We start from the raw sequence: 26,757 nt of genomic DNA, 5'->3' as shown, positions 1-26,757 counted from the left end.
TGCATGCTGTGGAGAAAGTTGATAGAAATTTTTCTCCCTCTCTCTTAACATTAGAACCTGGGGTCATCCCATGAAACAGAATGCCAAGAAATTTAGGATCGAGAAAACAAAGTACTTTTTCATACAATGCATAACCAACCTATGGAATTCTCTGCCACAAGATGTGGTGACAGCCAACAGCTTGGACGGCTTTAAGAGGGGTTTAGATAAGTTCATGGGAGACAGGTCTATCAATGGCTACTAGTCTAGTGGCCACCTCCAGCCTCAGAGGCAAGATGCCTCTAAATACCAGTTGCAGGAGAGTAACAATAGGAGAGGGCATGCACTCAGGTTTTGCCTGTGGGCTTTCCAGAGGCATCTGGTAGTCCACCGTGTGAAACAGGATGCCGGACTAGATGGGCCTTGGGCCTGATCCAGCAGAGTTTTTCTTATGTAAGTTGGCCACTGGCCTACCAGCCAGTCATGACCTCCTTTCATCTCCTGCCCCTTAATTTTTCAAGACAAAGAAAAAATGGGGTTCACTGAATTTCTCAAGCCTAGATACATCTGAAGAAGGTGCCCATTCAGGTATTTCCACCCTGCCAGAGTGTTAAAGCTGGACTAAGCATGATATATTGGGGTGGGGAGATTATTTGCACTTTTCCTGGTGTTCTAAGCCCTGTAGTCGTAGACATTATACAAATACCTGCTCAAGCCCTGAACAATGAAGTGAAGAGGGAGGACATTCCACCCCTGCCATGTTACCTCCATCCACCCTCGCCAATCATGGAGGTGTCCACAAACATGGGGAAGGTTTTCCCTCTTCAGACAAGCCCTGTTGAAACTGTGAGCAGTGGGGCACCTGGGTGAATGACGCAGGGGGAGGTGGGACTTCCTCTCCCTTTGCCCTGCTGTACACGGCACAACTGTCTCATATAGCTCCTGTGTGGATTTTTATCTTCAAATTCTGCCAGTATTTTATTATGGTAACCTCTGAATAATTCTTCATGAAAAAGAGGTTCAGGTTGCTTGCTTCTGAAAGTGTATGATAATGGCAGCAAGGAGGCTTTTTTTGCCAGTAAATTGAATTCCATCCTGGTAGCATTATACATATAATTTCCACCAATTTAAATATTAGTGTTGCATTCATACACTGTGCATATTTTTTTTCACAGTTGATAGCTCCTTGCATACACTTTTGCTATTTAAACTTTTTTTAAAAAATGAATTGCCTCATGCAATGTAGAGAAAGGTCAGCATGTTTAGATGTCTGATCAGAAAAAAATATTCAGTATGAGTGATGAATATTAATTAACATTTCGGTCCTTCCACATTCAAAGGACTAATGGCAGATACCTATACTTTTAAAGATTGTAAAACCTATAGAAGAAAACATCACTCGTATCTGTTACTCTGTCAGTCCTGGTCACCTAAAGCCAACACAAAGGCGGCTTTGTTCGTGTCATCCACAATGTGTGTTCAACTTCCTGTGCCTGAGTGGAGTACAAATTTTGACCCTTATGTGATTTAGAGGCCATCAGTATAGAAAAATCAGATCTATTCACTTCCCCCCCCCTCAAGTTTGACACCCAAGAAGACGAGAAGCTTCTCCAAGCAGCGGAGAGATATCAAGCTGAATGTGCCCTGAAGTTTCCAAACCGCCAGTGCCTGACAACAGTAATTGACATCAATGGAAAAACTGTCTTCATTACTAGATACATCAAACCTCTAAACCCACCAGAGGAGCTCCTCCGAGACCACACTGACAATCCCCAAGAAACCTCCGTAAGTGTTCTTGTGCGCAGAAATAGAAAGCTGTTTCTAAAACCACAAAGTGAATTTGTCTAGGCTGTCAGCAAAGGAGACTTTGCCAAAGTAATGAGGAAGTCACTTGAGAAATATATTGGAGACAGTGGTTTGAAAGAGGGCCCTTAAGACCATTTTTGTTTTGATGAGGTAAGAAATCTTGCCGTAGGAGTTAGAAATCTAAGCACAATCCACCAGGAAGTTTTCTTGCACAATAATACTTTTGCACAGTTTTCATTCATTTCAGTGGGGCTTGTGCAGGAGAATGTCCTAACGGATTGTGTCTTAACTGTCAGCTTAGAAATTGCAATTTGGGATTTTACTGCTATAATTTGTGTACTGCTTTTCAACAAAAGTTTCCAAAGCGGTTTACACAGAGAGATAAGAAATACATAAGTAAATAAGATGGATCCCTGTCCCCAAAGGGCTCACAATCTCAAAAGAAAAACAAGATCGACACCAGCAACGGTCACTGGAGGGATGCTGTGCTGGGGGTGGATAGGGCCAGTTGCTCTCCTCCCGCTCAATAAAGAGAATCACCATTGAAAAGGTGCCTCTTTGCCCAGCTGGCAGGGAACCTTTTGCTTCTCCCATATTTTATTCCTTCCAAGACAACCCATAAACATTTTTAATAAATGTCTTTCTCATTTCATTATAAATTGAACTCCAAGTTTATTTGAATTATGGGGTTTGAAGCTATGGTGAACTACTCAGCCCAGATATTCTGGCTCCATATAGCTTAAACTAGCTTCAGTTTGATCAATGATGGCAAATCTCAAAGAAGTTAGAGGTTGCTTGCTGCAGATCTTGGAGAAACTGAGGCAGAGCTGGAAATAGTTCTGAAAAGAGATGAAGTATTTTTAATATGATTGGAAAAATATTCATAAGAGTTCAGTGGTCGCTGTACCAAAGTCCATTGGAATTTTGCTTGTAGATTCTATTGGCAGTAGTAGCAGCTTCACCACTGAATTGACTGGGATCTTGTCTGTTTCCTGTCTATAGGAGCTGGTTGCCCGATATGTTGCCTTGATACCCTTCTTGCCTGATAGCATATCATTTGCTGGAATCTGTGACTTATGGAGTACATCAGATGTAAGATAAAGGCCTGGAATTATTAATGACTACAAATTTCTCTCTTTTTCTCTTTAGCAGTAGTATTTACTGGTCATTGTCATCTCAGGACAAATAATAGTGTGTTTTATTATTCACAATGGGATCAGTGTTGGGAGGAAAATGCTCACTAAATTGTGTGGAATTGTGTATTACTATTGACAGTTCTAAGCTTAATATAATCTTGAACACACAAAAATGTATTCACTTCAGGCCATGCCAGTGTGATAGCTTTTGTGTCATCTTGGATTTAGTTTCTTTGGGAAAACACACATGTACAATGTCCCCTTCCTATTGTTTCTACTTCAGATTCAGGAGCAATATCACATTGCTTTCATTAGGCTGAATGAAGAGCTGCTTGCTGAAAGACTATAAAGTATATTGATAAATTATTTTTAAAAGGTTTTATCTCATGGGCCATTCATGTCACAGAAGCTTAGGGGCAGGATTGGAATACAAGATATCAAATATGCATAGATCCAAATTATTGCCATTACATTGACATTCTGTTTTAGAGTTACAGATGGAAATTTCTCGTACGGAGAGGATTTAGCTTAGTGTGTTCACAGTAGATCCCAGCATAACTTGGGCTTTTAGGAGACATGAATGTTGCATACAGAGGCTGACATGATGTACAGCCTACTGCTTCTGTAAGGCTCTTCAGAGGAAACTTCAAAGGAAGCTCTGACGCTACCCTGAGACAGCAATTACAGAAGCTGCGATTCCACATATCCCCATTCCCATTCGAGACATTGGGGAACTATGGAAATGCAGTTTCCACAATTGCTGCCTCAGGGCAGCGCCAGCCATCAGAACTTCCTTTGAAGTCTGCAAGAGCCCTGCAACAGATCCTTGGAAGCAGTCGGCTGCTCATCATGTCAGCCACTATATATAGGATATCATGCCAAACCATGATTTGAGCTTACATATGTGCAACAGGTAACCCATGGTGTAGAGCTGCTTGCCTGCTTTCATTTTCCTTCTTAGCTTCATATGGTCACACTTTCTTCCATAGGGCAGCAGCCTCTCAAGGTAGAGCAATTGCTTAGCAAACCATCAAGTCATAGTTCAGCTTCCTTAATTACATTTGGTATTTTTGAGCAGAAAGTCAAGAGGACAGGAGGGCATTTCCAGACCTTGGAGAGAAAGACACTTGCATAATTCAGATGTTAGGACTATTATATCAGTAATAAAATGTGTTTGCTTGTATTCATTAGCAATTCCTTGATCTTTTGGCTGGAGATGAAGAAGAACACGCTGTGTTGTTGTGTAATTATTTTCTTGCTCTTGGCAAAAAGTCCTGGCTTTTAATTGGAAATGCTATTCCAGAGGTAAGCCAACTATTTATATTTAAACAAACATCCACATGCCTGAGAAAATTCAGTAAATATCATGAAGAAACTATATTGCAAACCATAGCCAGATTTTCTCAAGTAAGCCAACGTTTAAAACTGTAGACCTAAAAATTGATTCAACAAGAACTCAAGTTTTGCACTGGTTCTCAGTAAAGGACTGGTCTTCAAATTCAGTGACACTGCAGATTATCTGGTTGTATCAGTATTTGCAAGGGTCCACAATGAAGTAGAGACTTCCCTGCATACATCTGACAGGCTTGTATTGTATTTGGCTGTACATCCCCATCTCCGTATACAGCATAGCCTGTTTTCTCAGGCTTTTAATTAGTTTTAATTGATTTTATATCATAATCATTTTATCCTGTTCTTGTATTACATTTTAACTTACGTCCACCACCTAGTGATGCATCTCAGGTGATATAGAAATATGGTTGGTAGATAGATAAATAATGATTCCATAAGTGTTCATCTTGTTAAGCAGATAGAAAAGCACATTCCCATCTGGAGCCGCTAGTTGTAGTATGGAGTTAGAGCTAGGTTGCAAAGCAGAACTTCAGCACTATTGCTACATGTATATTTCAAATCTGGTTTTGAGGGAACTTGGAAAACTAAACATAACGTGCTCAGTTGTAGACGCTATGTTTCCACTGTGTGCAGCCTGGGTTGAATAATAATGACATAATATTAGAATAACATATATAATGCTTTCAAGTATTCACAGCTCTTCACACCCATTATTTATGAAAAGGCGGTATGAAAACTTCAGCAATGGATATAAATAAATGGGAAGTCCTAGTGTTGGTTTTGGACAGAATTCATTAAGTCCAAGTGTTTGAATACAAAATACATAAAGTGGTATCTCCATTGGACTAATTTTTTCTTGGCAAAGGAGTATGCAGATCAGTTACTTTCCTGTTGTGCTACAGAGCTCTGTGTATCTTCTTCTCAGTTTCGTGGTTTATCTGTAGTATGGATTACAGTTGTAGTCTACAAAGTGCACAGTGGATAGCCTTCTCTGAGAATACTGCAGAGAAAATGGTTTGACACTTTAGATTAGATTGATGGACAAGATTAACTGTGTCCATCGTTGTGAACCAGCTACTAATAAAAGTTGAATGTAAAGGTAAATACATTCTGCATTTGTAGATGCCAGTTTTTAAGATAACTTTTTTTCCCCTCCAGGGACCAACAGCATATGTGTTAACGTGGGAGCAAAACCAGTATGTGATCTGGAATCCCAGCAGTGGCCATTTTTATGGCCAATACGACACTTTCTGTCCATTACAGAGTGTAGGCTGCTTAATTTCCTCTGACAATGTAAGCAATTCACATTGCTGTATCTGTTGTGTCGCTTCTGCATAAATGTATCTGCCTTTTATACAGAGTCAAAATCTGTCTAGCCCGGAATTGCCTGCACTGATTGACAAAAGCTCTCCAGTGTTTCAAGAATGGGCCTCTCCCAGCTTTGCTACTCTCAGAGATACTCTTAACTTGTGATTGTACCTGAACTCTCTGCATGTAAGGCCTGTGTTCTACCACTGAATTATGGCCCCTCTCCTGAATCCCTTTTTACTTGGGTATTCCTGCTTCAGCAGACGCAAATTCTGTAAGGGCAAGCTGGTCAGTTAATCTGATGGAATCTCATTTAATATCACCAGTGTGAGATATCCCTTCCTCCATCCTCTAATGGGCACACAAGGTTCCTGAAAGCCACATTAAAAGCACTGTCCTGTCACACCCCACCTTACTAATTTTCTCCAGTCAGACTGGCAGGTGATGCCAATGATATTCCTCTGAGCCACATCAAAGCACAACTGAATCCTGCTCCTGTGTTGGGTCTACCTGGTGTAGTGATTGAGGCAGAGAGACCCAGAACAATGCTATGCATGAGCTTAAAAATAAAAATTCCTATCAGCAGAAGAAGACAAGTATTGGTGTGTTAAAAGAAAGTGAAATATGCATCTTATATAAAATATTAGAGTTGTGTGTTTTGTGTTATTATTATTATTATTTATTCACACAGTCAGACAGGTGTTATTGACTGGTTTGTTTTATGCAGACATCAAGGCCTTCCCAAGGACCTGGGATGGCTGAATTTTATTATCAATGTTGTTGCTGCTGTGTTAGATATCATCGCAGAATATAGGCTGTTCCCAGTAAAGTTGCTTTTTATAATTGGCTGATGGTGATTTCTGTGGCCCCTATGGTGTTGAGGTGCTCTTCAAGGTCTTTTGGAACTGCACCCAGGGCACCAATTACCACTGGGATTATTTTGGTCTTTTTCTGCCACAGCCTTTCAATTTCTATTTGTATATCTTTGTATTTTGTGATTTTTTTTCTATTTCTTTTTCTTCTATTCTGCTATCCCCTGGTATTGCTATGTCAATTATTTTAACTTGTTTTTTTTTCTTCTCGACTACAGTTATATCTGGTGTATTGTGTGGCAGATGTTTGACTGTTTGTAGTCGGAAGTCCCATAATATTTTTACATCTTCATTTTCTTTATTATTAATAATTTGATTTCTATACCGCCCTTCCAAAAATGCCTCAGGGCAGTTTACACAGAGAAATAATAAATAAATAAGATGGCTCCCTGTCCCCAAAGGGACATTCTAAAAAAACCACAAGATAGACACCAGCAACAGTCACTGGAGTTACTGTGCTGGGGGTGGATAGGGCCAGTTACTCTCCATATTATTGAATGAAATCCATTCATTCTTCCAAAAACTTAAATTCATAAGGCCCAACTCTTGTTTACATCATGACCAGTTACTGGCTGTTTTTTTCTGCCTCAATCTAGTACCCTGTTTGGAGGATCAGTGCATGTAATAAGATGTGTGCAATGCAATGCATTCTCCTCAAATACTGTAAAATAATATGTGCATATGCTAGCAGTAATAGGTTTTTTTTTTTTTTTTTTAAATGCTATGAAAAAATACTAGGGTGGGGTGAAAGGAATGCACATCATAGAATAGGCCAGAAGCCAAAGTATTCTGGAACTAATTCTGCAAGCCTAAGGGTCTGTAGACGTGGAGGCTACACAACCCAAAACTGGGTCAGACACGTGTCCTGCCCGGGCTTGGGAGCTGTGCATGCTCCCAATTTTCAGTTGTGTAGGAGCAAAGGACTAGGTAGGAGAAGGGAGAAGTGCCTGCAGGAGGCAGGAGCTGGGTAGGACAGCGCCATCCTCCACAGCTTTCATAGCTAGTATTGACCAAGGGAAAAGGAAAAGCTATCCTCCCAGCTCCTGTCTTCCACATATTCACTTCTCCCTCCTACCTCCTTGTTTGTACACAACCACAAATTGGGAGTATACACAGCTCCCAAACCTGGGTAGCTTTTGGTTGTATGAACAACCTCTTGGTCTTCTCCAACAGCAGCTCTTTGAATCCCATATGGTAAGCTGCTTTTGAAACAGTGTGGCATTTAAAAAGTCCTTTTTGAGAAGTACAGGAGGAGTCCATTGTTCAAAGGGCAGGTGGGGGGGGAATTCCACTGGGCTATCATAAAGCCCTTCTGAGAGCCTAAGTAGCTTTTTGGATCCAGGCCAGGTAGAGTACAGTACTATATTATCTGTTAAGAAGTGGCTAACAAAATTATTCTCTTAGGTTTGGTTCAACATTCAACAGTATGATTCTCCGCTAAGGATAAGTTTTGATGTCAGCAAACCCAAATGCTGGAAGCCTTTCTTTTCAAGAAGTTTACCATTTCCTGGACTCTCCAGTGTGCAGGTAATGAGGATGCTTGTTCAGATATTTTGTAAGTCGGAATAGTTGCAGGTTTATTTTTTTGTTTTGGCCTCGGGGGCGATATGGGGGCGATTATAAAGTATGAGGTACAACTTGCATTACTGTTTTAGGAAAGCAATTATGTACTTTGTGTGTTGAATAGATTTGTGTGTGGTTAGTACCATCCCTTCACAGTCAGGATACCAATTGGCACTTACCTCACAGAGAGAATGACATCTCTCTGGCTTGTAAAATAACATTACAGAATTCTTGTTAACAGCATGAATTTGAAAGTTATGCCTAGTATAAAATGATGTGAACCATTGTAAAGGTTATGTGCCAAATTAATCCCTAAAAATATGAAGACAGATCCACATTCAGAGATGGAAATAATCTAGAATAGTCCAGCATACTTAAGGCTACTTCTTGTGGGATGAGTACAGAGATGACTTTTCAGCATGATGTGGTGGTGAACTTATCCCCTCAAGTATCCCCTCAGAGCAGAACTTAAAAGCTGCTGGCTTGTATCGTGCACAGCCACACCCACCAATCCAAGAGCGAGACAAACACTGATTCCACTGATTGCGAAACACACCCACCAATCCAAGAGCGAGACAAACACTGATTCCACTGATTGCGAAACCATCCACCTTGCTAGTGAACATGAAGGGACTCGGTGCCTACTAAGCTGCTGCAGCACTGATCCTTCCGATTTCTTAATGGGAAAATTGACAAGGAAGCACTGATACAACTCTTAGTAGCCACGGAACCCCACCGCCCTCACTGACCGCATGGATGGGGTTTGGAATAAAACTGAACCAGGGCACATGCCACTCTTGGATCAGTGAGGTGACACGCAGTATGTAAGCCACTGTACACATGCTGTCCAATTCTTCCTTAATAGATATTGGTGTGGATGCTGAGAGACCACTTCTTATTAGGCTGATGGCTTGCTAATGATGGTCTAGGGTGAATGGTTAGTGATAGGATATGTTTGCCTGATACCTGGAAATCTCTCTCAGGCTTTTGAAATATGATGTCCATCAAGAATATGAGAAAGTGATACATTATGAGGCTGTTCACACAACTGAAAACTGGGTAGGGCAAATGTCCTACCCAGGTTTAGGAGCTGTGCGTGCTCTCAAATTTTGGTTTTGTGCGAACAAACAACTGCAAAGAGACACCTTTTAATGTGGTGGTTCTCTTATGTTTAGCAGGGGGAGAGCAATTGGCCCTATATATTGCTGGTATCTGCCTTATGTATCTTTTTAGATTGTGAGCTTTTTGGGGACATGAGTCCATTTTATTTATGTATTTTTTCTATTTAAACTGCTTTGTGGACTTTGGTTGAAGAGCAGTGTATAAATATCCATAGTAGGTAGGAGGATGGAAAAGTGATTGTGTAGAATTGCTGGGTAGAACAGCTTTTCCTTCCTTGGTCAAATGCTTGGTATGAAAGCATTGTGGAAGTGGGACTATGTAACAACATATGAAACTGGTCTTCAACCCCTGTTATATCAATATAAACAGACTCCCATTTTCTTGGTTAACTTTGAACAGAAATGTTCTTCTTGTATTCTACTGAAGTAATAACAGACCATAGAGCACCAGGCACCTCTTTGATCAAATTTTTGTCAGAATAGAATCAAGGATGAGATCTTGCAGGTTTTGAAAAAAAATAAAACCACAGAGGAGTTCTAATTGGCTAGCACGCGCACGCACACACACCCCTTTCTAGTTCCCATATGTTACAAGCCAGGTTTGCAGCTTCTCTCTTCTTTTGCAGCCTGAAGAACTATTCTATCAACATGCGGACAAAGCAGCTGCAGTAGAACTACAGGGCAGGTAAGCTTGCCTGATGTCTTTGCAACTGCATTAACTATGACACATATCTGATGCCATTTCAACTTCTGACTGGCCATCAAAGACAGGGCTGTGAACACTTACTTTCTCTGGTTCATAGCTCTTCTGGGTTCAAGGACCTAACTATCATAGCTCTGTAAAGGGATCTTCAAAACTGATGTCATCAAGGCTGTTTTCTTTGTCATTTGCCTTACTTTGACATGCCCCCCCCCCCCGCTCAGTCCATATTTTTGAAATTCCTTAGCATTCTGACTTAGGTTTACTGTTGCACCTGGATTATATCACTTCAGACTCAGGATTTACATGACTGAATACTCCTCCATGCAAGTATTCCCTGCACAAAGAAGACTAGTGTGTTAGGCAGGAAAACAGGAGGACAGCATAGAACCTGACATAGTAGTTCTCTTAGTGCAAGGAATGTTTGTATGGAATATGTAACATTCCGTTATGTAAGCCTGCCCCTCCTCTGTAGTCTGAATTGCTATGCCAGAAACAGATTGATTTCATAATCTATTTGTTTACTGGTAAAACGTTACTTATGTGTCAGCATGCTGTGGAGTTTATTGAAACATACAGGCAGAGTCCAGACATTAGGGACAAGTTGTGTGCAAGAGTACTCTTCCCTCCCTTTGCACATCAGGAAAATTGAACACTTCATAGTTTGCTCAAGGCACGGTTTGAGGAATCCGCTTCAAAGCAGGATTACAAACCACAGTCTGCTGGTTCAGATGTTATGGCAAACTGATTCAGTAACCTACAAAATCAGTTACATTGAATCAACAAATCTTCAAATGTGCTTGTTAAGACTCTTGTTTTCTCTGCTGCTCTGGGTCCAAGGGTGACCCATGTGACTCCAAGGCAGGACTATGATAATTAGCTTAGATTTTAAGTTAGGGAGGAGCAAGCCCCTCCTCAGTTCTTTTTAATCCTGCGAAGGCTCCAGGCAGTTTCCCAGCACTCCGGTGCTTTCTACTTTCATTTCCCCTTTCCTTTGTCTCGTCCTCCTCCCCTCCATTTTGTCTCTCCCCCCCCCCATTTTTTTCCTCCAAAATTTTGGAAAGAATCCCAGAGTACTCATTTGACAAGTACTGAGGGAACCTTAAATTGCCAGCTGGCCTGTTACCTACCTCCCACCCGTGGCACTGCCATTGTGCCCATGTTCTCTAGCTTGTCCCTTTTTCGGCCCGGAGGCCTCAGAACCACACGGACACCACCAATCAGCTGTTTGGCAGTGCCCCATAGCAAGAGACACCACAGCCATCAGGCAGAGAAGCGGCGCAAGCAGCACCTCCACAACCGCTCTGAGTGCTCCTTCGCTTTTTAACTTTCGTTTTTCTCTGTTTCTCCCTCTCAGCCTGTCTCCTCCAGCCTGCTTCTTTGCTCCTACCTCTGCCTCCATTACTGCCTTTATTTTTATGGTAAGACACCCCAGAGTGCTCCATATATGAGTGCTGAGGGGGGTCCTGGTAAGCCACCCTGCCGGCCCACTCTAGGCTGCCCTCAACACCGCCGCAGAGCCCATGTTTGTCAGCACATCTTTTTCCCTGGCTGGCAGCCTCCGGATCACATGGACGCTGCCATTCTACTGTCTGGCGGCGTCTGGCAGTAGCAAGGGTCACAGACCTCTATCGGAAAGGGCAGGGAAGTGGGACGAGCAGCGCCTCTGCTCTCCCTTGAACCCTCTTACTGGCTAACAGCAAAAGAGTACCCGCAACCCCCGCTCGCCCATCGCAGCCACCCGGAAGACTACCTGCCACCGGCGATGGCGTCCTCGGGCTTAAGGCCCCTAAGAAAGCCGCCACAAACAAGACAGGGGCGAATGATAACGTGGTGGGGGATGCTGCATCGACAAGAAAAGAATTGGCACCCTGCACTGTGGTGACCAGGAGCTCAGCCCCATGGCGCCTGATGAGCTGGTGAGTTCGGCCTATGCTGGGCCTTACAGTTATTTGAAACCCTGTCCTGTGTCCCCTCAGGGTCCTCTAGTCTGACCCAGAATGTACTTGCAGCCCAATCCTTAACGGATGTTCCTGGGGACATTCCACCTACCTGGGGGTTGTGGATTGAGAAATTATTGGCAAACCTGTCGAAAGATAGGATACCTTAATAGCTTAATATAATATCCTATAATATATGAGATAATATATAAAGGGATGGACTAGGCAGGCTGCAGCCTCCCCTTCTTGTAAAACGCCCTCTTCTCTGAGACCCCAGCCCCTAAGAAGGCTAAGAAAAAGAGGAAGCATGTTAATAGGTCCAAAAAGACCAGAGTCAGAGGGAACTCAGCGTTTATCCCTCTGATCTATCGGAACATGGGTCCCCAAGCCCTAGGGTCACCCCTCAGTGGTACAGGGAACCTAGCCCCTCCTGGCCTCAGTCCACTATATGGGGACCCCACTCACCAACTAAACCATTGGAGCAACAGGAACTTAGGTTTTCTCCAGGCAGTGGACCTGGCTCCACTCAGGACCAAAACCGTACACACCTTGGATCTTCTTTCCCCCGCCTCTCAAGAGGTCCAACCAGTGAGAAGCGCATAGGTCTTCCCAGGTTCTCAACAATTCAGCATAGACCTTCCACTCCCTAAACAATTCGTGGAAGCGGTCATATCTGAATGGTTGCTGGCCACACCCTTTAAGAGGGCCACCACTGTGGCTAATAAACTTACTCCTTCCAGCAAGAAGGGAGCAAAATATTCACTACACCCCTGAAGAGGCACCAGTGGTAAAATTAATTTATGGTTTGGTGCTGACTAGGGATGGGGACTCGGCCCTTAAGGACTCCGCAGACAAATGCATGGAAGGGGCTCTAAAACGTACATACGAATACTTATCCATGAGCGCCTCAGCGGCAGCCTCTATGATGGCACGGGCCTCCCTATCTGGATGGACAATCTAATTCAAGATGCCCCCTCAGATCCGGTCACATTGTGCCAAAACCCTATTAAAACTACACAAGACGCAAGACGCTCAGAGCTCCTCCCACAGGTATGGCGCCGGCGATCGGAGACTTTTCTCCACATCACGGAACACTTCGGCCCACCGACAGTGGATCCGTTTGCGACTCCAGCGAACACACAACTCCCTTCACAAGATTCCTCTGCCAACAGGTGGAAGAGGTGGACACCCTACCATCGCCATGGCCAAGAGGTCTGCTCTATTTGTTCCCTCGCACCCCCCTACTGGTACGTGTGTTGCACAGGGTCATGGTTCCTATGAACACACCTCGTCCTGGTGGCCCCATATTGGCCACAAAGGCATGGTTCACTGAAATCAGCAACCAGGACACGGAACCCCATGTCCCACTTCCAGTCACCCCAGATCTCCTGCAGCAAGGACCACTCCAACACCCAGATCCAGGCTGCTTGGAAACCGAACGGTGACTACTAAAGCTGCACAGATACTCAGCTTCAGTTTGCAACACCATGCTAGCGCCCAGAAAGCCATCCACTAACAGAATATACCAAGATACATGAAGAGCCTTCCTGAAATAGTCGACCCACCACGGGGTCCCCAAGGGGTCTGCCTCCATGACTCACCTGTTACAGTTCCTGCAAGACGGTCTGGACAAAGGGCTCTCCACTAATACCTTAAAACGCCAAGCCACCTCATTAGTGGACCTAATCTCTGGAACCCCTAAGAGCACTAAATGTCGCCATGCGCATCTACAATGCTTCCTGAAAGGCACTACCCTCCTGTCTCCTCTAGTGATGTACACGGAACCGCGGAGCTGCGGTCCAGCACTGGGGTGGGGGTTCCTTTGAGGGTGTGGGGGGGTGTACTTACCCCTCGCGTCGCTTTCTCCCCTCCGCGCGCCTTTTTTAGTTGGCAATTGGGGCGGCAGGATTCCTCCCTGCCGCCCCTTACCCCGCTCGGCTGCAAAAGGCTTCAGGAAGCCTTTTGCGCGTGCGCACCACATCTCCGCAATGTGCGCATGCATGGGCAAGCCTTTTGCAGCCGAGTGGGGGAAGGGGCTGCCGGGAGGAATCCTACCACCCCAATTACTAACTAAAAAAGGCGCACGGATGGGGGGGAAAGCGGTGGGAGGGATAAGTACACCCTCCCCCCCACCCTTAAAGGAACCCCCACCCCAGTCCAGCCGAACCCCGAACCACCCATGGCTGGACTGGTCCGGAGGCCTGTAGAATGGTCTCCAGACCGGTCCGTACACATCACTAGTCTCCTCCAGTGGTCCATCACTTCCCTACCTGGAAACTACAGACTGTCCTCAAGGCTCTCCAGGGCCCTCCCTTTGAGCTATTGTCATCAATTCCTCTCCGTATCCTCCTTCAAACCGACATTCCTGATGGTCATTACCTCAGCACGCAGAGTGTCTGAGCTCAGGGTCCTGTCTAGACATAAAAACCTCTGTATATTTTGGAGGACCCTGTGAAACTGATCCCAGACCCCTTCTTTGGCCAAAGTAGCTTCCACATGTTTCAGGACGTCATTCTACCCTCCTTTTGCCCAAAGCTGGTTCACCTTGTCGAAAAGGCTTGGCATAAGCCCGATGTCCACAGGTGCCTTAAAGCCTACATAAAGCGGACAAAGCACATTAGAACCTCCAAGCCCCTTTTCGTGTCATTCCTGCCCCAATTTATAGGACAGCCAGTCATACCCACCACAATAGCTAGGTGGCGTAAGGCATGTATAATTCTGGCTTACGAATCACAAAACCTCAGAGCACCCACCAAAGTGTTTTGCTTACTCTACTATGGTGGCAGCAGCGACTTCAGCGGCCTTTACTGCTAATGCACCCGTCCAGGTCATTTGCAGACCAGCAACCTGGAGGAAGCCCTCTACATTAGTAGGCACTATAAATGAGATATTTTTGCATCTGCCCAGACAGTGTTCGGGAGGAGGGTACTCCCTGCACAGTAGTCACTGACACCCTCCCTGGTTGGACTTAGGGCTGTGGCATGTCCCCAAACATGAGACGCCCTTGGACCCAGAGCAGCAGAGAACGGAGCATTGGTTATGCACCGTGAAGGCTCCTCCCTGCTGCGGGGTCCAAGGCCATCTCGACCCACCCTTCGTACCAGCGCCTACTGTACGGGGAGTGGAATAGTTTCTTCTGTGCCACATATGTGTATATGTAGAGAGTTGTAGCTTAGTTGTTTGCTTGTGTTTTTTGACTTGTTGTTTTACCTAGCTTTTACCAGGTTTCTGTCTTTTGGCATCAATGTACCTTTTGCCTCTGGTGCTAAAAGAACTGAGGAGGGGCTTGCTCCTCCCGAACTTAAAATCTAAGCTAATTATCATAGTTGCATTGCAGTCACATGGGTCAAGGTTACCCCACACGTGAGATGCCCTTGGACCCTGAAGCAAGAAGGAGCCTTCACGTTGAGTAACCAATGCTCCGTTTTATGCAGACTTGAGAAGATATTGAAAGAAAAGATCATGGAATGGAGGCCAAGACATTTGACACGCTGGAACAGATACTGTACCTCCACACTTCGGCACTTCTTACCTCTGCTGGAAAAAAATCGGGGCAAAGATGTGGAAGATGACCATCAGTCTGAATTACAGAAACAATTGGGAGATTACAGGGTAATATATAGAATTCCTATCTTTGGGAAACTGGAAAAGTTGTATAACTTTTATACTACTACCTATACAGTGCAAAGGATACGTTTTCCATGGTTGTATTCTGCACTGTGGAGCACTGCAATTTTTAAATTGTGTTTATGGGCAATTCCGCTGTCTTGAATGATGAACCTCTCTATTCCAGTCGGTGATGGAACAGAAATATGTTTGATGGCTTCCTTGTGGGCCATGGTGAAAGTGGCCTTGAATTTTCATTGGCTGCTGATCTAGGCCACTTGTGCAAGTCTAGTGACTGACATGAGGGAAATTACTCAAAGTAGTCCCATTGACATTAAAAGGACATGTTGGGCATTGCCTAACTTGTCCTTTTAATTTCAGTGGGACTACTTTGATTGATTTGCTTCACACCCGCCACTAGGGGTGTACATGGAACTGTCTGGCCCGGTTCGGTTCGAGGCCAGACCACCCTCGAATGGAACCGGGCCAGTTCGGTCCAGCCCCCTTAAAAACCCGGTCTGGTCCCGGAGCATTTCCGTGAAGTTTTTGTTTTTGTTTTAAATCTAAGTAGATAAGTACCTTTAGCCCCTTCGGGGGGGCTTGCTGAAGCCGCAGCCAGATAACTGGAGCATTTTTGGCGGCCGCCGCACATGCACCAATGACCTCTGCAGAGGTCATTGGCACATGTGCAGCGGCTGCCAAAATGGCAGTTGCGTGCTCTTACGGAAGCCCGAAAGGGTAGAAAATGCTCGCTACCCAGCCGCAGTGGTGATGAGGAAGGCCAGCGGGGGGGGGGGGGGAGAGGGAACCCGCACGGACCCCCCCCCCCCGCAGCTTCAGCAAGCCCCTCAAAGGGGCTAGAGGTACTTATCTGCTTTAATTTAAAAAAAACAAAATTCATGAACAGGCCGGACCAAACCCAGCAGTCCAGTTCCAGTCCAATGGGTGTGTGTGTGTGTGTGTGTGTGTGTGTGTGTGTGTGTGTGTGCGCGATTCGATGCCGGACCGGTCCGCACATCCCTACCCACCACTGCTTAAGACTGAATGAGAATTCAACAGGAAAAACCTTTCAGTGAATGCCTACTACAAATATTTGTATGCTGTTTTTCCACAAAAGTTCTTAAAGCACTTTATAGATAGCAAAATAATAACAAATGGTTCTTTGTACCAAAAGGGTTCACAATAAGGTAGACACCAGCAACAGCCACTGAAGGGGATGCTGTGCTAGGGTTGGTTCTCTCCATAATATATGAGAACCACCACTTTAAAAGGTGTCTCTTCCTCCTTGTAGCAAGGGAAATACCCTAGTAATTCTCATTTTCAGAACCAGGAATAGGGAAATTTGGCTTGCCATCTAACCCAACATATCTGATACTTAATGTCTGACATTGTTTCTAGCCCTCACCCAACGACCCTATTCATTGACACCTTAAACATCTTTTATGCCATGATTGCCATGTGAACTCCAATGAGCAGCAATTGCAATAGACAATATAGTTGTGGTACTATTAATCAGCACTTGCTCTGTCTGATAAATTACTGCTAGCTTTTTACCATGTGCCCCTGTTGGAGGCAGGGGTTATACTGCAGCATTTTCTTGCCAACCCCCATTTTACTGAAAGGTGGTTTCTGTAAAAGCTAGCGTGGCTTAGTACAGCTGTAGCTGTCTCCTTCTCCAGCCTAGAACCAAGCTGCACCTTGGGTGGTGTTTTTTAAAGGTTTCAACGTGACTGTACCAAGTTAGTGAGCCACTTCTTAAACTCTTCACTTTCTCTGATCCAAATGCTGAATATAAGAGGGCTCTAATGAATTTAAAGCCCAATTTTTATCATCGTTTGACTCCTTGTTTTCAGTACCTTTACCTCATAGCAGTGAATTGCAACTTTTGCTTTCCACAGGGCAAGTTGGAATACAGTGAGCATGGGGTTTAGTTTGCACTTAACAACTCAGAACCCCAGCCTATGAGAATCAAGCATGCTCTTAACCATATAACCCTATTCTAAACTTCCATAGTCGTGTCAGAACTAACTTTACATTTTTCCTCTTTCCAGGTATCGGGCTTTCCTATTCACATGCCATTTTCAGAAGTTGCACCTTTAGTAGAGGCGGTATACAGTACAGGAGTCCATAACATAGAAGTTCCAAATCTAGAGTTTGCATTAGCTGTGTATGTTCATGCCTACCCTAAAAACATCCTCTCTGTGTGGATTTATGTTGCCTCAATAGTTCGTAATAGATAACTAAATTGAGAAACATGCATACTTTTGCTTGGAGTCTTTATACTAAGATGTGGCAAGCAAGACCAAGTGACTATCTGTGCTGCTTTGGATTTTGATTATTTATTTAGTGTCGTCCTGTGATTCTGTATCCCTTTATTTTTATACATTAAATACAAACACCCTTTCCAGAAGTTTAATGTGCCAGTTTTCTTAGGATTCCCTACATGGAGACTGCAGTGGTTTAAATTTAAGTGTTTAAAATCAAGTGCTAAAAAAGCTGAAATCATGCTGTTTTAGACAGTTCAAGGAGGTAAGAGTGTTTTCACACATAACTCTAGTTTGCTGCAAAATTTAAGCACTGCAATCAAACTCAAGGCAGAACCAGACTGCAGAAGCCACATTATCTCTGCTCATGAAGTACCATGCTTCTGCCTTATGTTAGTATACTCATGTGTAGAGTATACTGTATCATCTTCCTCGCTCCACCTCATGCATGGACTTGATACTCTTTCACCCAGCAGTTGAGAAGCTCTGAAGATATACCCTCAACATACTAGTTTTCTACATTCAGGAAGTTTAACACAGAGAAGCATTTAAACATGCCACTCACTATTATGAAGGTAAGACTGATCTGCTCACCAATTTAGTTAACACCCTCCTATAGCATGAACCTTTCTTGTTATCAATGAAACACTCAGCACCAGTCAGTAAAATAAAGATAGCAGGAAACATTCATCATCAACTGACACTATCAAATTTCCTCTTTATCATGGCATACTATAGCAGAAGAGCGCTTTGCTCCTGTGCCGGGTTTGCTTAGCAAGATTCTTCTGCCATCTTGTTATGATGGCCATTTGGAATAACTTTTTGTGCTTCAGTTAAGCTAGAGCACTCAGAATGCTGGACTAGATGGGTCTTGCGCCTGTTCTTAAGTTCTTAAACAGTGCTTATGACTGAACACCATGGGTTTTAAGTACTTTTACTCTTAGTGGAGGAAGTGCAGCATGCTGTGACTTTCCCCTTTTGATTTCCCTTTCCCATGCCCTCCTATTCTAGGGGACTGCAGAGGGAGGGGGAAGATTGGTGGATTCCTCCCTCCTGCATAACTACTTCTGTAATGAACACTTAGGATACAATCCCCACAGCAGCTCTGGTGTCCAATAGACGACCAATACACTTAACTATGTAGGTGTTACTCTTGTTGTTTTTGCAATGCAAATGAACTCTCATTCACATGAACACAGTCATCACCGGCAGGTTCCTTAAAGCTGCATTTATTTCAGTTGCTCTTATGGCTGAGAAATCACATTTGAAAATCCCTTTCAGAATTCAGCATTTTTAATATGTTTATATAGGCAATACAAGGGAATTGTGGTTGCTATGCAACTACAGTTGAACAAGCAGATACTTTGTGAAGCCCACAAAATGATGTGGCAAACAGTCATTGGCCTTATCCACACAGTACGTGCTGTGTTTTCACGTATCATATGCTAACAAACAGATGCTGATGGGAATGTTTCATTTACTGTTCAAGCCAAAAATAAAATAAAATGTCAGTGCTAAAAGACAGAAGGTATCTCCCTAATTTTTTAGGAGGGTCACTCTGGGATCAGAAGGTTAGGAGAGAAATCACTATTGAAAGATGCACATTGTTACCCAGTATGTGTTACATGTTCACTGTAAGGTTTGTTATAAGCATTGACTTTTTAAAGAAGAAATCTTACAGGCTTAGCACAAAATAAATCAAACTAATTGCCAAACATTAATGGGAAAGTGTCAAAACAATTTAAGGTTTTTTTGCAGCAAGAAAAAAAAAGAATTAAACCCATCACCTTCCAAATCAAAGTGAGACACTATGAGAATTGCATGACACTACACAATTTGCTTATAAGATTCTGAATTATGGGGCCAAAAGGACCTAAAAAAAATCACACTCCAGAAGGGAACTGTTAACACAAGATGCGGACTGTACGTAAAGTGCATGAAAGGAAGCCTGCTGAGCTAAATGAAGTAGACTGAAAGGTAAGAAGTCAGGTCATTCACCAGAGCGGCAGCAGGCTCGAAAACCACACTGCAAGTTCTGGCATCCACTGGCGGTTTCGGCATGAGGACCTGTATAAAGACAGAATAAATGTGAAAGGAAGAAAAAGGGATTGGGCTCATAGACCACATTCATAAGTATATATTCTTTTATGCAAAAATTGTCATTAAGCATTTCAACTTATATTTGCAGTAACAGTAGTAGTACCCAATGGGCTCAGAATAGATACCACCTTTAAGTAAACAGGCTTGTATATATGGACTTTAATAATAATGTTAGAAGCCAGACTACCAACAAAAGTAATTCAGATCCTAAACAAGTTTAGCTGATGCTACACAGACACAAGATATTAGCTTTCAGATTTACTATTGAGATAGGAGTCCTTACCTCTCTCCCAAATATAAACTCTGATCAGTAAAGTTTTCCACTTCAATGTAATTCATTACAAGAAGCGTGAGTTCCATACTGAAGTTCTATTGAAATTCACTTACCTTCATTTGCCAGTAATTTTTTAAAAAACATATCCAAATATTTTTTATATACACAGTCTTATTATAGAAGGGTTAACAGTCTATTTCAGTCAGTCAAACTTTATTTCAGTCATAGACCAGTCAATTAGCAGTCTATTTGTGAATGGGACATTTTGGTACAAATTACTAAAATGGAATGGTGAAGCTCCATGCCTAGATGGTTTTCATGTTAAAGATGTCTGAGGCAATTCTTGTCCCTCTTTTGACAAATGTAAGTTAGGGATGTGCACAGAACCTGTTTGGAGGCCATTTAAGGGCCTCCAAACCAGTTCGAACAACCAGCAGTTCCACTGGTTTGAAGGCCGGGGGGGGATACCTTTAAGGGCGGAGGAGGGTGCCCTTATCCCCCACTGGCACTCCATTTAAAGAGTCTCTGAGGTAGCTGCATACCTCCCTGCTGCCCTGGTGTCGTCCTCAGCCAGAAGTAAAAGGAAGTACCCAGTTCGCGTGCCAGGTACTTCCTTTTACTTCCGGCCGAGGAGGACACTGGGACAGCAGGGAGGTGCACTGGTGCCCTGATGGAGACTTTTTAAATGGAGCGCCGGTGGAGGAAATGTGGTGTGTGGCGTGTAGGCACCCTCCTCCACCCTTAAAGGTATGCCCTCGACCAGTTCTGTGCACATCCTAATGTAAATATTAGAGAGCAACTTCATTCCATGAACTTGGTCAAGGTTCAGGCCTATGTTATTTCTTAGAAGGAATATTGGCATCTGGGTTTGATTCACAACTGAATATAGTTGTGAATCAAATATGTGGTATGTATGTATAGAATTTATTTTTCTATGTAAACCACTCTGAGAACTTTGAAGAGCGGCATATAAATATTTGTAGTTCGTAGATCAAGCTGCATTTATTAAGCTAAAGATTAATGTTTAGAGAATGATGGTTAAACCTCTGTTTAAGATTGATACAACCTATTCACAGATGCAGAAAAGGTATTTGATAAGGTTAAGTGATCCTATGTTTTTAGTAAATTTAGTCTCTACCAACAGTGTAAGGGATGGATATATTTGGGATGGATCCACATCATGAGTTATGTTTAATGGAAGATTGAGGAATTTGTGTTAATTACCAAATTTGGACTAGAATGGAATATAAAGTTCTAAGCAATCTCAAAATTAACCAGTTTTGCCAGTTCTTCACTCAGTCCAAGCTGAATTATTATCTAAAATTTGGTCTAGTACAGTCTGGATTTTAGTATTACAGCAAGCTGTTTCTTAGGAGTCAAGAAGTTACTGCTACTGGATAGTCAACATTAAAGAAATATTGCAAGAGAAAAAAAATCAATGCTTAATAACAGATTTCATACACAAGCCTTGTCACCTTATAAAGAAAAGCTTTACAGAAAAGTGACTACAGTAGTTTAAAAGTACCAATTCTGAGGGTACATTATGAAGTTTCTCATTTTGGGCTGCATTCACACAAAAGAACTCTGGTTAAGAAAGTTAATCAAAAGTAGTGAGCCCTGTGAAGTTTACTATGAAAACCCAGAATTTCAGGGCAATCCTCGTCAAACTATTCCAGTTAACTAGCATTTAACCAGGTCAGCTAGCCAATTTTTTGTCCAGCAGTGCTCACAGTGTGGCATATTATCTAAGAACAGATATTTCTATGTGGGGACTCAGCATTCAGACTGGAATACTAAGCCAATGCCCATTAAAGATGTGAATGGTAAAAGGGCAGGAAAGTGACCAAACATGCCTTCATACTAAAGAAATGCACTTGATGTCAAACTCATTTACAATTTATTAGTACACTGCAAATGGATTTCTGAACTAGAACTAGCTAGTAGATTGGTGTGCGTGTTTTAAAGAAACCATGAAAAGAAAGCTCAGCTGCATCACTTAACTTTCAACTTCTCTTTGTGGAACAATCATGCAGAAGGAGTGACTTATTGGTGGTTATCAGACACATACTGCTTTAAAAGCTTTTGCAAAGGTCATGAGTGATGCATACAGAATTATTTCCCAAACTGAAATAAAGATAGATGCTGTCAAAATTGTAGCTCACAAAGAGGCAGCAAAGCGAAAACTATTACACAAAAGTCAAGCTCCCTGATGACTGAGCAATAAATCCATATTTTGAACTGTGTGCAATTCCAGTCATCCCAGAAAAATAAAGAGGTAAAAATGCTGCTATTTGAACCACATTTTCAATTCATCTTCAAAATGGGTTGAGACGGGGCATTATATGGATATTTATGGACACACATACAGTGAGGGAAATAAGTATTTGATCCCCTGCTGATTTTGTCCGTTTGCCCTCTGACACAGAAATGACCAGGCTATAATTGGAATGGTAGGTTTATTGTAGCTGTGAGAGACAGAACAACAACAAACAAACCCTCAAAAGCCCAGTGACCAAAAGGCAGCGATGGATTTGCATTGTAGTGAGGGAAATAAGTATTCGATCCCCTATCAACCAGCAAGATTTCAGGCTCCCAGGTGTCTTTTCACTATATGCAGGTAACGAGCTGAGATGAGGAACACCCTCTGTAAGGGAGTGCTCCTAATCCCAGCTTGTTACAGTACCTGTATAAAAGACACCTGTCCATAGAAGCAAGCAATCACTCAGCTTCCAAACTCAACACCATGCCCAAGACCAAAGAGCTGTCGAAGGATGTCAGGGACAAGGCTGTAGACCTGCACAAGGCTGGACTGGGCTACAAGACTATCGCCAAGCAGCTTGGTGAGAAGGTGACTACAGTTGGCACGATAACTCGCAAATGGAAGAAACACAAAATAACTGTCAATCTCCCTCGGTCTGGGGCTCCATGCAAGATCTCACCTCGTGGAGTTGCAATGATCATGAGAATGGTGACAAAGCAGCCCAGAACTACACGGGGGGAACTTGTCAATGATCTCAGGGTAGCTGGAACCATAGTCACCAAGAAAACAATTGGTAACACACTACACCGTGAAGGACTGAAATCTTGCAGTGCCCGCAAGGTCCCCCTGCTCAAGGCAGCACATGTACAGGCCCGTCTGCAGTTTGCCAATGCACATCTGAATGATCCAGAGGAGAACTGGGCGAAAGTGTTGTGGTCAGATGAGACCAAAATTCAACTCACCGTGTGTGGAGAAGGAGGAATGCTGCCTATGAGCCCAAGAACACCATCCCCACCGTCAAACATGGAGGTGGACACATTATGCTTTGGGGGTGTTTTTCTTCTAAGGGGACAGGACACCTTCACCACATCAAAGGGACGATGGACGGGACCGTGTACCGTCAGATCTTGGGTGAGCACCTCCTTCCCTCAGCCAGGGCACTGAGAATGGGTCGTGGATGGGTATTCCAGCATGACAATGACCCAAAACACACAGCCAAGGCAACAAAGGAGTGGCTCAAGAAGAAGCACATGAAGGTCCTGGAGTGGCCCAGCCAGTCTCCAGACTTTAATCCCATAGAAAATCTGTGGAGGGAGCTGAAGGTTCGGGTTGCCAAACATCAGCCTCGAAACCTTTCTGACTTGGAGAGGATCTGCAAAGAGGAGTGGGACAACATCCCTCCTGGGTTGTGTGCAAACCTGGTGGCCAACTACAAGAAACGTCTGACCTCTGTGACTGCCAACAAGGGTTTTGCCACCAAGTACTAAGACATCTTTTGTGAAGGGATCGAATACTTATTTCCCTCACTACAATGCAAATCCATCGCTGACTTTTGGGCACTGGGCTTTTGAGGGTTTGTTTATTGTTATTCTGTCTCTCACAGCTACAATAAACCTACCATTCCAATTATAGCCTGGTCATTTCTGTGTCAGAGGGCAAACGGACAAAATCAGCAGGGGATCAAATACTTATTTCCCCCACTGTACATGCACTTTGGATTTTAAAAAATGGAGGCCCAAATTCTCACACAACAGATTGAAACAAAAGGAAGCAGTTATCTTGCCCCCACAGCACTGTTTGATCATTTGCTAGAAAGGGTCACACGCAAAGACCAAGTCTTTCAAGAGCCATTCACAACAATTAAGACTACTAGAATTTAGGTTTGAAAATCCACAGTATTAGCCTCCTCCAACTCTGCAAACATGATTGCATGTTTCTTTTGAACAGCTGGAGTTGCTGAGAGAATCTGGGTAGTTAAGTATACCTGATTGAAAATACATAGTTTAGCATCATTACACTCCCTCAGGGAAATAATTGCGTACCAGCATAGCCTAACAGCTAAGCTGATTCTTCTAAATAGGCAGCAAATCCTATTAGTCACCATGAACTTGTAATCTCCCATTTCATTGTACAGTCATCCCTTGCCAACCGCGGTTTTGAGCATATGCGAATGGGAAATTGTGACAGGTTTTGCCAACCATGACCTAGGAATCCACGTTTGGAGAGGGATTTTTTAAAGTGATTTTGGAGGGGGTTCAGTGAAAGGGGGATCAGAGTGACCCTTGCTGTCCTTCGCCAATTCAAAATGCCTTCAAATGACCCGGGGGGGGGGGGCTGGGTTTTGAAAAAAATATCCAGAGGTACTATCTGCTCATTCTTGGTGACTCCTGGCGATATTACATGGTTTTTTGTTACTTTTAGCAATTAAAAAAAAAATTCCCTCCTTTATTTTTAGGTCTTTTTGCGGTCGTGGTTCCCCTAACCCCGTTTCCCATAGATTTTAATGCCTTGCCAATCATGAATTTGCCAACGGCGAGGTTTTGCCAGAATGGAACCCAAGCAGTTGACGAGGGCTGGCTGTACTTCTACAGACGGTGCATAGATTTGTCAACTAGGACAAGAATATTGACCAACACAAGATCAGCTGAAACAGTTTTCAAACAGGATTCTTCTGCTCTTCTTGGATAGAAAATCTACAATACAGGCTGAGGAAACTGCCTTCTGAGGTGAAGCAATAAAGGGATGGATAACAGACAACATTCCTCCAAAAAAACCCAGATTGTTTTACTTGTCCTTGTGCAATTCTATGACTCTATTTTCTTAGGTAGAAGCTGGTTTTCCATGCCCTTCCTCCTCCAAACTGCAACATAAACACTTGTGATGTGCACATGGAATGTCTTAGGATTGGGATATTCTGGACAGACCAGGTGAGGCAAATGGAGGCAATGCACTCAACCTCTGGAAGGATTTGTTGTCATTTTGAAAATATCAGCTGAAGTGCGGATTCAATACTTATGGAAAGTGGGGGCTCCAAAGGCTGAGGAAGTGGAATCAGTTGTGAAGTGGAAGGTGGAAGAGTTAGCAGACTGATGCAGTTCCATTGTAGATATGGATGAAGGCAAAGTAGTCTTTTTGCACTCATCTGCTTCATCAAAGATATAAGTGCTATTGTTCTTGCATTTCTTGATCTATTTCTTCAGAGCAATCCAGAGGAGTTCAAAGGGCAAAAACCAGGGCCAATGAGGTCAACCAAGGGTCTGAGGTCAAAACTCAAAATGATGCAAGTAAGTTCTAAAGTCAAAGTAATCCCAAGAAGGGCCTGAGTGGCCCGAACTGGTCCAGAGACTGAGGCATGGGAAGCTCTCAGCTCAGCATCCCCCAGGTCAGATGGAGAAATAGCCGTCTTTGGACCCAAAAGGTACAGGAAGTGCAGAGGCTGGAGCCAAAACCAAACAAGTCATTCTTCAGTGCATGTTCAGAGTCTGGGCAGGGGAATCAGAGGCTTGGAGTGCCTTCTCACAACGTAGCATGGAGCCCAGTAAATCAAACTGCATTGTGCTCATTGGTGAAGTGGTGACAATGCATGAAGCATTCTACAAACACACAGCAGGCAGCACTTGTAGTCATCAGCGATAGGGAGCTTACCCCGAAAGGTCTTGTACTTTTAAAAGAAGTCTGTAGTGCCACAAACCTGTGGTCACAACTAGAAGGTACAATGGCAGAGGAGGAGAGCTGGTCTGTGGTAGCAAGCATGAACTTCCCCCTTTACTAAGCAGGGTCTTTGCATTTGAATGGGAGACTACATATGAGCACTGTTAGATATTCCCTTTAGGGGATGGGGCTCATCTGGGAAGAGCACCTGCATGCAGAAGGACCCCAAGTTCCCTCCCTTGCATCTCCAGACAGGGCTGAGATAGACTCCTGCCTGCAACCTTGGAGCAGTTGCTGCTAGTCAGGATAGACCCTACTGAGCTAGATGCATCAATGGTCTGACTTGGTATATAAGGTAGCTTCCTATGTTCCTAAGGGAAGAGTATGAAGAAATATGAGAAAAGCAGAAAGAGGGAATAAAATTTCCAAGACAGATAAGGGAGGCCAAAATCATGTGGACAAAACCAGCAGTACGTTCTTGATACTCCTGCTGAGGCAATCAAAGAACTGAGGGAGGAGGTGCAGACCATGCTCATTTAGAAATATGTATTTGCTGCAGAGCGGCAGGGCTCCCATCACAATTCTTGAGGGTGGGCTCCAGAAAGTTTGAATGAGGTTCCATGCAGGCACAGATCCCACAAGTGTGCCTGCACACAGACTAAGACGACGATGATAACCAGTGTGGCAATTTTCTCTGGCAGGAGAGTGAGGCAAGTAGGCAGTGACAGCAGGAGCACTCCAGCCATGGCAGCAGCATATGCAGTCCCCCATTAGGACTGAACAGGCTCATCCCAAAGGGAAGAAACATCAAAACAACAAGATTC

At 43.6% G+C, this 26,757-nt stretch overlaps 2 protein-coding genes across 11 annotated transcripts in view; one reads left to right on the top strand and one right to left on the bottom strand.

Annotated features, from left to right (window-relative positions):
* CC2D2A (coiled-coil and C2 domain containing 2A) overlaps positions 1-17,800 on the top strand; it is an 89,409-nt gene extending 71,609 nt beyond the window's left edge. For 3 of the 10 annotated variants that reach the window (XM_053253487.1, XM_053253485.1, XM_053253490.1), the window contains 8 exons: positions 1,561-1,764; positions 2,788-2,877; positions 4,113-4,226; positions 5,433-5,567; positions 7,859-7,981; positions 9,765-9,823; positions 15,213-15,390; positions 17,436-17,800. In XM_053253487.1, the coding sequence (XP_053109462.1) occupies positions 1,561-1,764; positions 2,788-2,877; positions 4,113-4,226; positions 5,433-5,567; positions 7,859-7,981; positions 9,765-9,823; positions 15,213-15,390; positions 17,436-17,624 (1,092 nt within the window). In that variant the 3' untranslated portion in view covers positions 17,625-17,800. Of the gene's footprint in view, positions 1-1,560; positions 1,765-2,787; positions 2,878-4,112; positions 4,227-5,432; positions 5,568-7,858; positions 7,982-9,764; positions 9,824-11,195; positions 11,758-12,597; positions 12,930-12,950; positions 13,621-15,212; positions 15,391-17,435 lie in introns of those variants that run through there. The other 7 variants (XR_008308095.1, XR_008308096.1, XR_008308097.1 and 4 more) reach the window with 5 other exon arrangements.
* A 1,061-nt stretch (positions 17,801-18,861) lies between these two features.
* FBXL5 (F-box and leucine rich repeat protein 5) overlaps positions 18,862-26,757 on the bottom strand; it is a 51,757-nt gene continuing 43,861 nt past the window's right edge. The window contains exon 11 of the mRNA XM_053253495.1: positions 18,862-19,715. Coding sequence (XP_053109470.1) covers positions 19,639-19,715 — 77 coding nt within the window. The 3' untranslated portion in view covers positions 18,862-19,638. The remainder of the gene's footprint in view (positions 19,716-26,757) is intronic.

The sequence above is a fragment of the Hemicordylus capensis genome, chromosome 5, assembly GCF_027244095.1.
Source record: "Hemicordylus capensis ecotype Gifberg chromosome 5, rHemCap1.1.pri, whole genome shotgun sequence".
Taxonomy (NCBI): Eukaryota; Metazoa; Chordata; class Lepidosauria; order Squamata; family Cordylidae; genus Hemicordylus; species Hemicordylus capensis.
This window is presented reverse-complemented; position numbering and strand designations above follow the sequence as displayed.